Source organism: Mirounga leonina, unplaced genomic scaffold, assembly GCF_011800145.1.
Source record: "Mirounga leonina isolate KUSES-001 unplaced genomic scaffold, KU_Mleo_1.0 Mir_170, whole genome shotgun sequence".
Lineage (NCBI taxonomy): Eukaryota > Metazoa > Chordata > Mammalia > Carnivora > Phocidae > Mirounga > Mirounga leonina.
In genome coordinates this window covers 21343558-21358325 of record NW_023270433.1, presented here as the reverse complement: position 1 = coordinate 21358325, position 14768 = coordinate 21343558, and the positions used below count along the sequence as shown (strand labels likewise).

At 42.3% G+C, this 14768-nt stretch overlaps 1 protein-coding gene across 2 annotated transcripts in view; it reads left to right on the top strand.

Annotated features, from left to right (window-relative positions):
* The first annotated feature begins 7389 nt into the window (after nucleotides 1-7389).
* GNG10 (G protein subunit gamma 10) overlaps nucleotides 7390-14768 on the top strand; it is a 34716-nt gene continuing 27337 nt past the window's right edge. Inside the window, exons 1-3 of one of the 2 annotated variants that reach the window (XM_035016065.1) lie at nucleotides 7398-7538; nucleotides 12174-12305; nucleotides 13336-14297. In XM_035016065.1, coding sequence (XP_034871956.1) covers nucleotides 7458-7538; nucleotides 12174-12299 — 207 coding nt within the window. In that variant the 5' untranslated portion in view covers nucleotides 7398-7457 and the 3' untranslated portion in view covers nucleotides 12300-12305; nucleotides 13336-14297. Of the gene's footprint in view, nucleotides 7539-12173; nucleotides 12306-13335; nucleotides 14298-14768 lie in introns of those variants that run through there. The other variant, XM_035016066.1, reaches the window with a different exon arrangement.

The following is a 14768-nucleotide window of genomic DNA, read 5'->3' as shown; positions in this document are numbered from 1 at the left end:
ATAGTTCATTTTCTTTGAGATTCTTTTTTTTTTTTGACTTTGGACAGGGCAATAAACTTTTAACTCCCAAACCCTGGAGATACTTTGCTTGAATGGAAGCCATCGCTAGGAAGCTAACATTCAGCTAGTATTATGAACCATTCTACTGGCCCCAAACCGAAAGTTTTGTGAAAAGTAAAGATAAATGGCTTTTATTAGACGTTATAAATAGATGTAGCTACTTTAAGACCTTAAGTCAGACATGATCTCGAGTTGCAACTGTGCATCTGAGGGAGATAAATACTGGTACTGACACAGACTAGTGTATGGATGAAGTATTTAATCTTATTTGCGAAATGTGATACTCTTCACATTAAAGAATGGGTTAAGGCCAAATCTAGAACCTAATAAACTAAATAAAATTTGCTAAACAAATTATTTTACCTTTCTGGTTTCCTCATCTGTGAAATGAGGGGATCTTTTTAGATAATTAGGATTTAACGTTCTAATATAGCCTGCAAATTCATATAGGTTTAGGGTCTGAAGTAGATTAGATTGCTTGCAATTGAGAAATGTTATGGGTATTAAAAAGCCTACCTAATTAGTTGTAAACTTTAATCAGATTCTCAGTATTTGAAGGATTCAGAGTATCCCTGACAATTATGTATGGAATGGATCACATGGTCTTAGGTCAGTGACAAATGGGGTTTCTTAATAGACCTATCCTCCTGGGTATCATTAGGGATGGAGAAACTTCCTCCCATTCGACAGTTCTCCTTTTATAACCTCAGGAAGAGTGAGCCAGATGCAGTGGAAGGGCTCAATCAGGCTTTGCAGCCGGATAGACCAAGATTTGGTTTCTGACTCTCTAAACGACCAGTAACTTGACTTTGGGCAGGTTAACCTCTGAACCTCATTTTCCCATTTTTAATAGTAGCGTTACTAACTACTTCACAGGATTCTTGTGAGAATTAACCAAGACAGGGGTAAAGCATTGGCATATGTTAAGTGCTCAATAAATGGGTTTTCTTGCTTTTAGAGGAAACAGGGGAGAGTCATTTTCATTTGTTAAAATCCATGTTAACAGAAGTGTGTTTAGTGATGACTAAAAACCCCTTGTTTCTTTATTCTTTTAATAGGTATTTGAATCTCTTACCTTGGGCAGGGTACTGTGCTAGAGTGGGAAAGTGATGCCCCTTAGGGCTGGGATTATATATTTTACAGGCAGCTACCTGCCTCTTGTTGTCTTTGAGGTAAGGGTTGAAGCAGCTGAGATGACAACTCAAGAAAGACTGAACTTTCAGGGACAACAAACAACATCAGCTACTTGCTAGTTTACAGCCTACATTCACTGCAGGGAGACTGTCAATGAGATACGGAGGCAGGCTTGGAACAGCTGTTCAAAAGGACAAGTAGCCCTAAGTTCCACTGCCTCCCAAAGTCTCAAAAAAGCCTGTGAAAATCTCTCTGGAGAAGCTGCACCTACAAACCTGCTAGTGAGCCTTTAGCTCTTGCTTCATTATTCTAAGTTCTAAAAATAATGCAATGGGTATAAGAAGTGAAATAGTTTTTTTTATGGTACATTATACTGTGTCACATGAAATACAGTTGTTAAAGTGTTTTCCTGTTTCTTTTAAATCATTTTAGAAAACTGAAGGTATATATTATTGTCATTCTGACATAACATTGGCAGAAATACATACCTTCCCATTATATATCATATATATCATTTTTTAAAACATGTATTTATTTACTTGAGAAAGAGAGTGAGAGAACAAGTGTGGGTGGGTCAGAGAGAGGGGGAGAGAGAATCTCAAGCAGACTCCCTACTGAGTGCAGAACCCGACTTGGAGCTCAGTCTCATGACTCTGAGGTCATGGCCCGAGCCAAAATCAAGAGTTGGCTGCTTAACCAACTGAGCCACCCGGTCACCCCTCATTATTTTTATGGAGAAGAATTATTTGAAGGTCTTTTTCTGGAAAAATAACCCACGGTTAGTAAAAAGGTGACAAAAACACAGGTCAAAGGAGTGAAGAACTGTATACATTATAACAGAGAGACAAAACATTTGTCTTTACGAGGACACTGACAGGGTGCCTGGGTGGCTCAGATGGTTAAGCATCTGCCTTTGGCTTAGATCATGATCCCGGGATTCTGGGATCAAGTCCGCATCGGGCTCCCTGCAGTTTGGGGAGCCTGCTTCTCCCTCTGCCTCGGTCTCTCATGAATAAATAAAATCTTAAAAAAAAAAAAAAAAGGACACTGACATTTCTAAAGACTACTGAGATTCTTAAAAACAGTGGAAATTAATAAGTTCTTATTTTTTTACTTCAGTTTTTAAATTCTAATTGACTATATGGTAAAACTGGTTTTAGGTGTAGAGTTGATTAATTCATCACTTACATATAACACCCACTGCTCATCACAAGTGTCCTCCTTTAATCCCCATTACCTATTTAGCCCATTTTCCACCCACATTCCTCCATCAACCCTCAGTTTGTTCTTTATAGTTGAGTCTCTTATGGTTTGCCTCCCTCTTTTTTTCTTCCCTTCCCCATGTAATCTGTTTTGTTTCTTAAATTCCACATATGAGTGAAATCATATGGTATTTGTCTTTCTGACTTCTTTCGCTTAGCATAATACCCTCTAGTTCCATCCACGTCATTGCAAATGGCAAGATTTCATTCTTTTTGATGGCTGAGTAATACTCCAGTGGATATATATACCACATCTTCTTTATCCAGTCATCAGCTGATAGACATCTGGGCTCTTTCCATAATTTGGCTATTGTTGATAATGCTGCTATAAACATTGGGGCGCATGTGCCCCTTCGAATCACTATGTTTGTATCCTTTGGATAAATACCTAGTAGTGCAATTGCTGGGTTGTAGAGTAGCTCTATTTTTTTAACTTGTCACAGAACCTCCATGCTGTTTTCCAGAATGGCTGCACCAGCTTGCATTCCCACCAGCAGTGTAAGAGGGTTCCCCTTTCTCCGCATCCTTGCCAACATCTGTTGTTTCCTGAGTTAATTTTAGCCATTCTGATAGGTGTGAGGTGGTAACTCACTGTGGTTTTGATTTGTATTGTAAGTTCTTATTTTAACCAAGAAAAAAATGTGTAACAAATTTTTTAAATAATATATTGGTGATCTGCGCATTTTAGCTGGGGTAAGGAGGAAAGGATTCTCTGTCCCTGGGCCTCACCTATTTTCAGAGCTCTAGGAATAACTACATCTGTGGGAACAGACTCTACTCCTCCAGATGAGCAGTGACTTCTCTTGGAAGCTAAAATGAAAGTTCTTTTCCCTACTCCCACTTTGTGAGATACTACATAAGTCACTTTCCTTAGTGGCTCTTAGTTTCCTCATCTCTAAAATTGGGATGGATTACATTATATGAAGGTCTCTTCACTCTGAAGTTCCATGATGCAAAAATGATGGATGAGAAGACATTTTGGTAAAGTATAAAGCAAAACACAGATGGTCAGTGGCACCAAGCTTGCCTGTCTATGGATCACTGTGGGAGGCTCTGTGCTAGAACCTTGCTGTTTCTTTCCAAGTCAGACCATTCCTCTCCAAAAGAGTAGCACAATCAATCATACAGAGGTGGGCAGAAATAGTGGGTGTGTACAGCATGAAAAAGGGAGATGGGACTCACCTCTAAACATTTTCTGCTACCTGTGGTTAACACACAAGTATTACATTATGTGTCCCCTCACTCACAGCCCCCAAAGCTGCCTTTTCTAATTGGAGATAATCTCACTGCTTCAGCTGTCATTGTGCTGTGCAGATGTCTCCCATATCAACATCTTGCCACTTAACATTTCTAACCACCTAGAGGCACATAGCATTACAGCTGAAGACTTGGTTTCTCCTAAGCCAAACTCATCTTTGTTCTTTACTCCTCCCTTCAAGCCTAGGCCTGTTTCCTAACATGTCACAGGCACCAGTTCTAGCCTGCTCTCTGCTTCAGAACCTTTACCCATTTCCTTTGCATTTTATAACCGCCATGGAATATACCTCATTTAGTCTTTTTAATTTGTTCTCCATCCCACCTTTGTAGTCCTACCTAGGGCCTCATTCCAGCCACTCTCCCCACCAAAAAGACAAAACAAAACCATTATTGAAGTCATTTTATTTCAGTTTATTTCGTATCCTCATCCCAGATTAATATTCCCAAAATATGTTACCATGTGGCTATGCCACTGTTTGCTACAAACTTTTCTATTTCTTTTGAGGTTTTCTGTGACTTCCAGTCTTATCAGCTTTGTATCTTCTATTGCTCACTAGAGCCTTCTCCATTCTTCATTCATTCACTCCATATATATATGGCCTGGTCTCCCCTCACTGGAATGCTTTTCCCTGTGCTCTGTGCCATGTGCAGGATTCAGATTTTCAAAGTCTTGGTCCTGCCATTTATGAGGAGCTTTCCCTAACCCTTCCAGTCTATATCTTTGCTCTGAGTTCTTTGCCACACCTTTTTGACACATGACCATTCTACTCTGCCTTACTCACCAATCTAGTAATGTTCCCAACATGTAGTTTCATCTTTTGACTAGAATATAATTTAAGTTTTGTGGTACGGAAACTTGTCACTAGAGAGGGCTTTAACATTTGCAAATCTGCTCGTCATAAGAAAAACTTTAACACTGCAAAGACTGAACACATAGCTCACAAAATAAAAAGAAATGTTCAGTCTCAACACTTAAGATACTTAAGAGATTTGAGATGCAATATTTCATCTATTAGGTTAGTAAAGATAAAGAACCACAACATAGAATTGTGAGGGTGCAGAGAAATAAGCAGTCTTCTGGTGGGAATAGCAGTTGATTGCTACCACCTTCTGGAGGATCAAGTTGGGAAAAGTGTAAGAAACTGTTTATATTTTTAGTCCATCAATTCCACTTTTAGGAATGCATTCAAACCCTGCTCCCAAACCAAACATGCACAAAGCTGTATATTTAAGGAGGTCATCACAGTGTTAAGTAATAGGGCAGTAGGTAAGTTATGATCCAGTTGTACAATGGAATATCATGCAGTCATTAAAAGTAATAGATGTAGGGTATATCTTTTCTGACTGCTCTTGGCCCCCTTCTGGGATCAGCATCCGGTTTTCCTTTGGGGAACCACTCTTCCCTTACCCCCCTCAGTCCATGTAGTTTGGGTATCTTAGCTTGGGTTCCTCAGAGAAACAGACTCTAAGAGATTTTCATGCAGAAAGTTTACTGGGGAGAGTGTCAAAATCAACCCCTGTGGGAGAGGCTAGGGAGTGAGGATTGGGCAGAGGGAGGAGTTGAACTGTGAAGTAGTTGCCATAAAGGCCTCAGATGATCCCAGCAAGGAGCTGTAGAGGTGGGATCTTTCAGTGTTGTTCTGACTCGAGGCAAGGGGGTTAGGGTTCGGGTCTTATACATCCCACATCAATTTGGATGAGTGCTGACACTGGGAGGGATGGCTATCGGCTAAGGGCAGTTTCCAGAGAGGGACTTAGCTGAGACATCAGTTGCAGCTACTCCCAGCTGCTGGGGGAATGAGTGCCTCAGTCCTAAATGGGGAAGTTGGGTGGTGCATCCCTCATCCTCCTCCTGGCTAGGCACAGCTAATCTGGGCATTCCAACTCTACATAATGCTTGCTTTCAAATAATGATTGGTTCAGGGTGGGCACATGACTGAATAAGGTTGGTAAGATCCAGTATAGGGGTTTTTTTGGAACAATGAGAAAGAAAAGAGGCGCTCTTGCTCCTAAGTTTGCTAGGTTGGGACAATGAAAGCATGGAATGGACCGTCCTTCACAGTACCTCTTAGAGAAAGTCTATTTGTCACTGAAGAAAATGAGGCCAACACCCAAAAAAAAGCAGAGCCAAAAGGTAGAGAGCCCCAAAGCTAGTATTTGGGCAATTAAATCCACTACTTTAAAGTCCCTGGGCTTTGCAGTTATGTAAGCCAATATATTACCTTTTTGCATTACTCAATTTAAACGAGTTCTGACATATACAGCTGACCTTTGAACAATGGGGGAATAGGGGCACTGACCCCATGCAGTCAAAAATCCACATATAAATTTTGACTCCCCCAAAACTTAACTACTAATAGCCTACTGTTGACTGGAAGCCTTACCAATAACAAATAGTTGATTAACACCTATTTTGTATGCTGTATGTAATTTTTACTGTACTCTTCCAATAAAGCTAGAGAAAAGAAAATGTTAAGAAAATCATAAGGAAGGGGCACCTGGGTGGCTCAGCTGGTTGAGCTACTGATTCTTGGTTTTGGCTCTCATCATGATCTCAGGGTGCTGAGATCCAGCCCCGAGTTGGGCTCCATGCTCTGCAGGAAATCTCTTTCTTTCCTTCTCCCTCTGCCCCTCCACTCTCTCTCTCTCTCTCTCTCTCAAATAAATAAGTAAATAAATAAATCTTAAAAAAAAAAAAGAAAATTATAAGGAAGAGAAAATATTTTCAGTACTGTACTGAAAAAAAAAAGTATAAGTGGACTCGCACAGTTCAAACCTGTGTTGCTCAAGGATCTACTACTGTACAATGGTGTACAATGATAAAGGCAATATGCACAATACATTAAGTGAAAAAATTTAACACAAAACATACATTTTACATATAGTAATGATGCCGGTTTTGTAAAACAAACTAATGTACACAATTTAAAAAAAAAGAGGGGTGCCCGGGTGGCTCAGTCAGTTCAGAGTTGCCTTCGGGTCAGGTGAGCCCCCCTCCTGGTGGAGTCTGCTTGAGATTCTCTCCCTCTCCCCTCCCCCTGCTCTCTTTCTCCGATAAAATAAATAAAATCTTAAAAAAAAAAAAAAAAAGAATGCAGCACAACAGAAACAATGTCATAGTTAAATGGTGAGATGGGACGGGGGGTGGGGGAAGCTGAAGTTAGTTTTCTTCTATAGGTTCTGGAAAGATGTCAAGGCCTGGGATTTGAGCCCTGCTTACCCTACTTACCTACCGAGTCAACTGACGGGGTTCCCACGGAACAGTAACAGGTGACTCACAGACCTGTTACCGTTTCAGGGGCTCCTACCAACCGCCCTCCCTCTCCCCCCAGCCCCGTTACAGCAAGGCACCGAAGCCTTCACGAGCTTATTTCAACTCCTTTGCCACCTGGGCTCCAGCCCCACGGAGTCACAGTTCCGACTTCTCAGGAGTGCGTCTCCACCTTCCCGAGCCCCAAAGCCCCCAACCCCTCCGGAAGACCCGCGGCGCTGAGGAGATGCGCCCACCGCGCCGCTCCGCGTCCAGGCGCAGCTGCGGTACTAACCACGTTTAGAGATCAGGGGCGACTCGGGGCCCGACGCCATCGCTTACCTGCGGCTCCTGTCGCGCGGGGGACGGCCACCGGGAGAGGCGGGGCAGCGGGCGGGCGCAGCGGCTTCCCCGCCCCGGGGCGGTGCTCGCGCTCCGGGCCTCGCGGCTCCCGCAGCCCGGCTCCCCCGCCTTCGGAGCCCAGTGCCGCCGCCATGTCTTCCGGGGCCAGCGTGAACGCCCTGCAGCGCCTGGTGGAGCAGCTCAAGCTGGAGGCCGGCGTGGAGAGAATCAAGGTGAGGCGGGCGGCGGCGCCCTTTCCTCAGGGCGCGGTGACGGCGCGCTCCCGCCGTCGCCCGGGAGACGTGAGGGGAGAGGCCGGCTGCCCCTCGCCGCGGCTAGGTCGTGGTGGGCGGCCGTGAGGACGGCGGCCCGGTCCCGGCCAGCTGCCCGGCCTCGGCGGGGATGCGGCCGGTAGGCGGAGGCCGGGCCTGGTGGGCCGGGGGAGCAGGGCGAGTCCTCCGGAGCGTGGCCCGGGCCGAGTGCCCTGGGGGCGTTTCCCAGGCGGCGGTGCGGACCCGAACTCGGGGTGGGGGCGGGGTGGGGGCTGCGGAGCGGGGCGCACGCGCGCAGGCCAGGGATGCGGGCGACGCGGGGCCGGCCTGCTTGGGCTGTTTCGGGAGGATGCGGTCCGGGCCTGCGGAGGCGACGAGGACCGGCCTTAGTGAAGGATTGATGGGACGAGAGCGAGAGCTCGGCGGAAGACGGGGCTCGGGTTTCTGGCGTGGTGACCGGGTGTAGGGCGCTGCCCTTCGCCCCAGCAGAGAGGAGGAGGGAGAGCGGGTTCGCGGAATGAGGAGTTCAGTGTTGGACACGTGGACTTTGCCGAGATATCCAAGTAGGGCTGGAGGCTCAGAGAACAAGGCCGAAAGAAGTCATGAGAATGTATGGGAGTAAAAATTTATTAACGAAAAAACCAGAGTGTGGAACCCAGGACCAGCCACAAGATGGCTGAGAGGAGAGGAGAACCAAGGGAAAGCAAGGAAGGAGGGGTTTTCAAAAATGTGGGGCTTAGTCAGTTGATTGAAAAGCATCTGTTGTGTACTGTGTTGAGCAGCCAGGGTAGCATTATTTATAGAATGTATGTTCGTGTGTATGAATGAACACTGCTGTGATATTCCATGTACCTCCATAGTGCCTTTTCTCTGTAGTTGGCACTATTCTAGGTACTGAGAATATGGTGATAATAGTGGCGAAGATCATCAATAAACACATTAGCCAATAAGTAAAATAATTTCAGACCATAGTGAAGATTATAAAACAAGGTAAAGAGAGTTATGGAATGCAGAAGAGGTTTTAGTAACATATGTAGTAGTAGAAGCAGAATCTAGATTGTAAAAGGGTAGACAGGCCTTTTTAAAAAAGAAATCTGGTTTTAAAGAGGAAACAACTTTTTTTTTAATTTAGGAAATGAAAAGCTTTATTTCGAGGTTGAGGGAAAGGAACAAACTATTTTTAGATTGAGGGGGACCAAATAGAGAAGGAGAATTGGAGGTAGAGGAGACAGGCAGTCTGCCTGTGGGGACATGGCTTGGAGGGGCACCTTCTGAGATAGGAGGAAAGGAGATCAGGACGTGTGTGAAGATAGATGTTTCTAGACATATGGACTTAAGGACTTGTATGATGACAGTTTTCTTTGTGAAATAGGCCAAGTTTTCTTCTAGGGCAAAAGGGAGGGAGCTAATGGAGTCACAAGAGTGAGGGTGGAAGAGAGTGCTGATGGGAATGGGAGAGGAGCCCCTACCAGGCACATCCATAGACACCTTGTGACTCTGAAGACCCAGCTCCTTTGAGATTGGAGACTGATTGCCCTACTTGTGGATTTTTTTTTTTCTCCACTAGCACTTAGCCACCCAGGAATCTGAGTGTCCAGGGTGAATGGTAGTTGATCCAAGTAGTGGGTTAGCAGAGGCGGTATACCAGAAAGATGGAAGTGAGGGCAAAGGGCAAGGAGCTTGAGGGGTTGGCCAGAAGGAGGCTAAACATAGGCCGGATAGAGAAGGAACTGAGCCAGCCTCCTGGTGATGGGCGGGGCAAAAGGGGAAGAGGAGTTCTCCTTGAGGTCAAAGAAGGGATGTAGTGAGAAGGAAGTAGCTTTCTGGATGGGTGGGAGAGATTGTGATCAGAAAGTAGGAAGTTGAAGTGTAAAATTTCAGATGTGGAGCAGTTATACGTGTTGGCTGTAACTGTTGGCATTGAGGAGAAGGCTGTCTGAGGAAAGGAGGTCAGGGAACTGAAACTAGGGTTGTTGAATATGGTCAGGATGATGTTGGCACCTGAGAGGAAAAGGAGAGCTGTGGGCCAGATGCCTGCCTACCTTGTGGAGTAGCTGGGCAAGATATTTTCTACATTTAAAAAATAATTTTGGGTGATGAAACAGACCCAGAGAATTCAAGTGAATTGCTCAAGGTTACACAGATAATAACCTTATTTGTGAGGTGTTCTCATGGTAGTATGGTTTCAGGTGTTTGGTGGGCTTATCTCAGGCAGTAGGAGTCACAACATTCCAGGGTCTAGTTTGCCTCATTGCAGGGCTCAATAATGAATGAGTGCGCTCAGCACACCCACAGATGTCTTCTCTTTAGCAGACTTGCTAACTAGTAAATAAACCAGGACACCAGTTTTCTAGCATATAATGGAGGGCATCCCTTCCCAGTGATTGGAATGCTTGATATCCTTCCAAGGGCCCCTTCTCTGTTTTGGAGAAATCTCTGAGAAGTTGCTGGGTGAGCATGGACTCAAACCAAGGAAAGCCATATAATTTGGGTATCCTACCTCCCATGGCAAATGACAGCTTCTAAGTGTTTGGGCTTGTACTCCACCCTCTCCCCACCCCCAGAGTCTTTTTCCTGTAAAAGTGCTAGAGAAATGCTGACCACTTTTATTCTTCTCTTATTTTCTCTGCATATCCACTCGTCTTAACTTTTTGACCATGTTCTTTAGGCCAGGGTCCAGTTAGTCCCATTTCTCCAGGGATCTTGGAGGATAGTCTCCTTCTACCCATCATGTGTGAGTTCATCTGTTCCCTCTGTTGGAGAGATAGTAAGCATGAGCATAATTGGTTCTAAATTCCGGTGAATTAAAAACTGCTATATATAACCATTAATTCCAGTTATAATTAACATGAAAATGTCAGGACTTCTTTTGAGGGAAAAGGAAGCTTAACCATTAGTTTGACAATATTATTTTGTTTTTATATTTATATAATAAAAACTTACTACATTAATGAAACCAGAATTCCTAAAGCATTCTAGAAACTTAGATGGTAACCATAACATAAGGGGCTGATTTTCCAGTTATTTAGAAGCTTGGAAAATTAACACAAACTAGTAGTAATACTTGAACAGCAACTGGAACCATTTTAGTATGATAGGAGTGAGATTTTATACAAAACACCTTCTCAGTGCACATAAAATGGAACATGAGGAAAGCCTCGATGTACAAATCTGCATCAGATGGAGGCTAAGAAGAAAGGTAGAATAATATTTATCAGTGCTGCCTAATAAACTTCTCCAAAACTTAGTGATTTAAAGCAACATTCATTAATTCGCAGTTCTTAAGTCAACAGTTTGAGCTGGGCCCAACTGTGTACTTTTGCTGATCTTTGCTGGGCTCTTCCCACGCATCTGCAGTCAAATGGAGGGTTGGTTGGTAGCTGGATGATCTTCTCCACAAGATCTCCAGTAGGCTAGCCTGAACTCATTAGATGGTCTTAGAGTCCCAATTACAACAAGAGAGGTAGCAGCAAGGGCTCTTGAGACCTACAGCTTAGAACTTGCCCATTATTTCTGCCACATTTTCCTGGTCAAAGCAGGTCACAAGGCCAACCCAGATTCAAGGAGTCTTAGGTAAAGACTCTACTTCTTGGGGCATCTGGGTGGCTCAGTCGGTTGAGCGTCTGCCTTCGACTCGGGTCCTGATCATGGGGTCCTGGGATTGAGTCCTGCATCGGGCTCCCTGCTCAGCGGGGAGTCTGCTTCTCCCTTTCCCTCAGCCTGCCGCTCCCCCTGCTTGTGCTCTATCTCTTTCTGTCAAATAAATAAAATATTAAAAAAAAAAAGACTCGTGCTCGCTTCGGCAGCACATATACTAAAAAAAAAGACTCTACTTCTTGGTGAGAGGAGCTGCAAAATATTGTGACTGTTTTTGTAGTCTGCAACAACTGTATTGCTGACCATGTGTCAACACTATTCTAAGTGTTTTACATGCATTTAGCTCATTTAATTGTCTCATCAACTCACTGAGTCAGGTACTATTACAAAATACATTTCACAGATGAGAAAACAAAAACTGAGAAATTAAGTTAACTTGCCCAAGATCATACAGGTAATGTTGGAGCTAAATAGGAGTCCAGGCATTCTGGTTCCAGAGGCTGCACTCTTAACCAAAAAGCTATCCTGCCTCAAAAGCTTGGTGGAGAAAACTTGTCACTTGTTTTGGGCAGACTGGATAAGGCTCCAGCCTTGTAAACATTAAAACAGTTTGCTCACATGGCAAACCTGACTATATAGTGCACGCTTTGTAAGTGAAAATTTGTAAAGGAAGTACTAGAATGAGCTCTTTCTTTCTTTTTTTTTTTTTTTTTTTTGAGCTCTTTCTTTACCAATTCAGTCTCAAAACTAGGATTCTAACTGGATAAAGATACATCTTTATTTTTCCTTTATTGAGGAAGCAACTGAATAAAAAAATACCCTTAATCATGGAAATTATAACATTCCCTCTTTCAAGTTCAGTTATTAGAACTTTCAGCAAAAAAGAGACTTTGGAGATCACAAGATGTGGGACCTTTATCAAGTGGTAGGATCATTTTTTGGAGTATCAAATGGCTCTGGCTGTGAGCAGCACGTCAAGCTGTTGTCCCTTTGTTTCAGGTCTCGCAGGCAGCTGCAGAGCTTCAACAGTACTGCATGCAGAATGCCTGCAAGGATGCCTTGCTGGTAGGTGTTCCAGCTGGAAGCAACCCCTTCCGGGAGCCCAGATCCTGTGCTTTATTCTAAAGGCTGGTGAGTAATGAAACACCATGCTATCTTGGGGCCATGGCATTATCACAGGGCTTCCCAAGGGATCGGGCAACTGAGTTTTGAATATCTACTATAGTTGGGGAAATGAAAATAAGAAACAGCAAAATGCACCTGAAGGGTGACTCTAGTCAACATGCCTGTGGAATACATCTCATTAAGGGAGTCTCAATCCTCTTGGGCACTAACTCATGAGATGTTAATATCCTTATGTGCTTGAGCTCTTTAACTGAGTTGGCTGATAGTAATTTCATGACCTTAATCCTACCATCTCTGTCCTAACACCATCCCGGAGTTGTGATTTGCTGCTTGGTGCTTGGTGCTATCAGCAGACTTGCTGCTCTCTGGACTAAGGACTCCCCAGAGGAGACTTGTTCCTACCACCAGCTATGATTTCTTTCCTGGAGGCTTTCAGAATATATCTGTTTTAATAGAGGAGGAAATGTAGCTAGTAGGGAAAAGCGTGGGTAGAGTTAAAAGAGCTTTACAAATTGATTACTGAAATGAAAACACCTCTTTGGTGGCATATTAGAAATTTCATGGGTCCTAAAGTGTTGTGTTTCATTCATTCACATTTTCTTTTTTTTTTTTTTTCCCTTTTTTTGGAAGAGGTCAGGGCATAGGTTACTGCAGTCTTTTGGGGCCAGCATATTTCAAATTATGTGTTCTGAGGGGTTTTCATACAGTAAGTAATCATCTTAGGTCCTTTTTCACATATTTGCAAAAGGAAATTATTCATATTAACGGAAGGAAATAATCATGCTATCAGGTACTATTGTACCTTTTAATGGAAAATGTCCACATTTATGGTATTAAAATAATAGTCTTATGCTGGCATAGCATTTTCCTTTTTACAAAGCACCTTAATGGGTGTTACTCATTCAACAATGTAGCTTAGATGTTTTTTATATCGTTACTTTCTACTTTGAGAACACTAAAGTGACCTGTAATGATGACTAGTTAATTATGTGTATAAATCTTACTAACGTGAAAACCTACCTAATTCTCTTTCCAGTAAGGAAGAAGTTCACTGAGGAATGCTTTTAAGCGCAAAGTGATGAATAACTAACTGCCTCCAAGTCTCAAGAAAACACTTTTCTCCAGACAAATGACTCTTAGATATTTCAGACCTTTCCTTGGCCAAGTCCTATAGCCAAAATTCTATAGAAATTGATGAGTTTCTACTCAGATAAGGAAACTGGGTGAGGGGGAAGACTTTAGATAATAATGGTCAGACTCTTGGTAAAGTGCTTTTATATTAAACAAAAATGTTACCACCAAATACACCTCTTTCATAAGCGAATTACTGGTGTTTCTATACCTGGAATATTATGTTTGTTTTATTTACTGGATGTTTACATTTTGGGAAGGCAAACATTTTTGTTTGTTAAAAAATTGAATATTTGTAATTTGTTGTTCCTAAGATTTTTATACCATAACAAAACTGTTCTTTTCTCCTGAATTTACAGTTTCTAAATGAAGACGAGCAAGTGTAAAACTGGGGGAAGAATAGGCTTTATTAATAAAATGATGTCTTGATTTTTCTAAATGAGAAGATTGCTTTATTTTTAACACTAAACATGGGAGCTGTTTCTTAGCAAACTTGTTTGGAAAGATTCATGTTGTGTTGTGTATTAGATTGCCCCATCTTGTGTATCTTCGAAGCAGATTTGGTCTTTGTCTTAAGTTCCTCTACCTTATAGTTGTGGTTGTACTTAAAAAACAAAAAAATACACCATTATCTCATGTCTTTAAAAAAATGTTTAAATATGTTACTCAGAACATTGCAAATGATTAAAAACAAAATAATGTGAAAATATTACGACCTAAATAAATTCTTAATGTCACAAGTGTTTTACGTTGATGATGTGCCTTTGATTTAATTTGGGACACTTTTAAAAGGATACTTTGTGTTTGTAATAATCTTTGATGAGCTTGGAAATAAAATTTCTGCTTAATTCATCATTTTCTATGATAGCAACATTTTCTGTCTGATTTTGTTTTAAGGCGTCATGGATTTTTGTTTCCTTGTGAAATTGAGTGCTAGAAGTGGGAAGTGAGATTTTTGCTTGTAAGTCCTTGTAGAACTTTGTAAAAAAAAAAAAAATATATATATATATATGTATAATTTGCAGAAACATCTCAATTTCTGGTGACATTTGCACTTCGAAATAGTTATGTATAAATCCATAAATATATAAATGAAAATATCTTTTAGCATAGTGTTACCGAATAGAGAAAATAGAAGCCATCATCTTATGGAAACTCCCTTAATTTCTGGCCACTAAACTTCCAAATCTAAGTGATCTGAATCTCTCCCTTCAATCAAAATTCAGCTGTCCCTTTTCTAACCCTGCTATTTATTCTCTGGATCTGTTTCACCTTCTCTGAAATCACACTATCCATTATCCTTTCTCCTTTATCTTCAGCTACTTTATTGGATCCTTT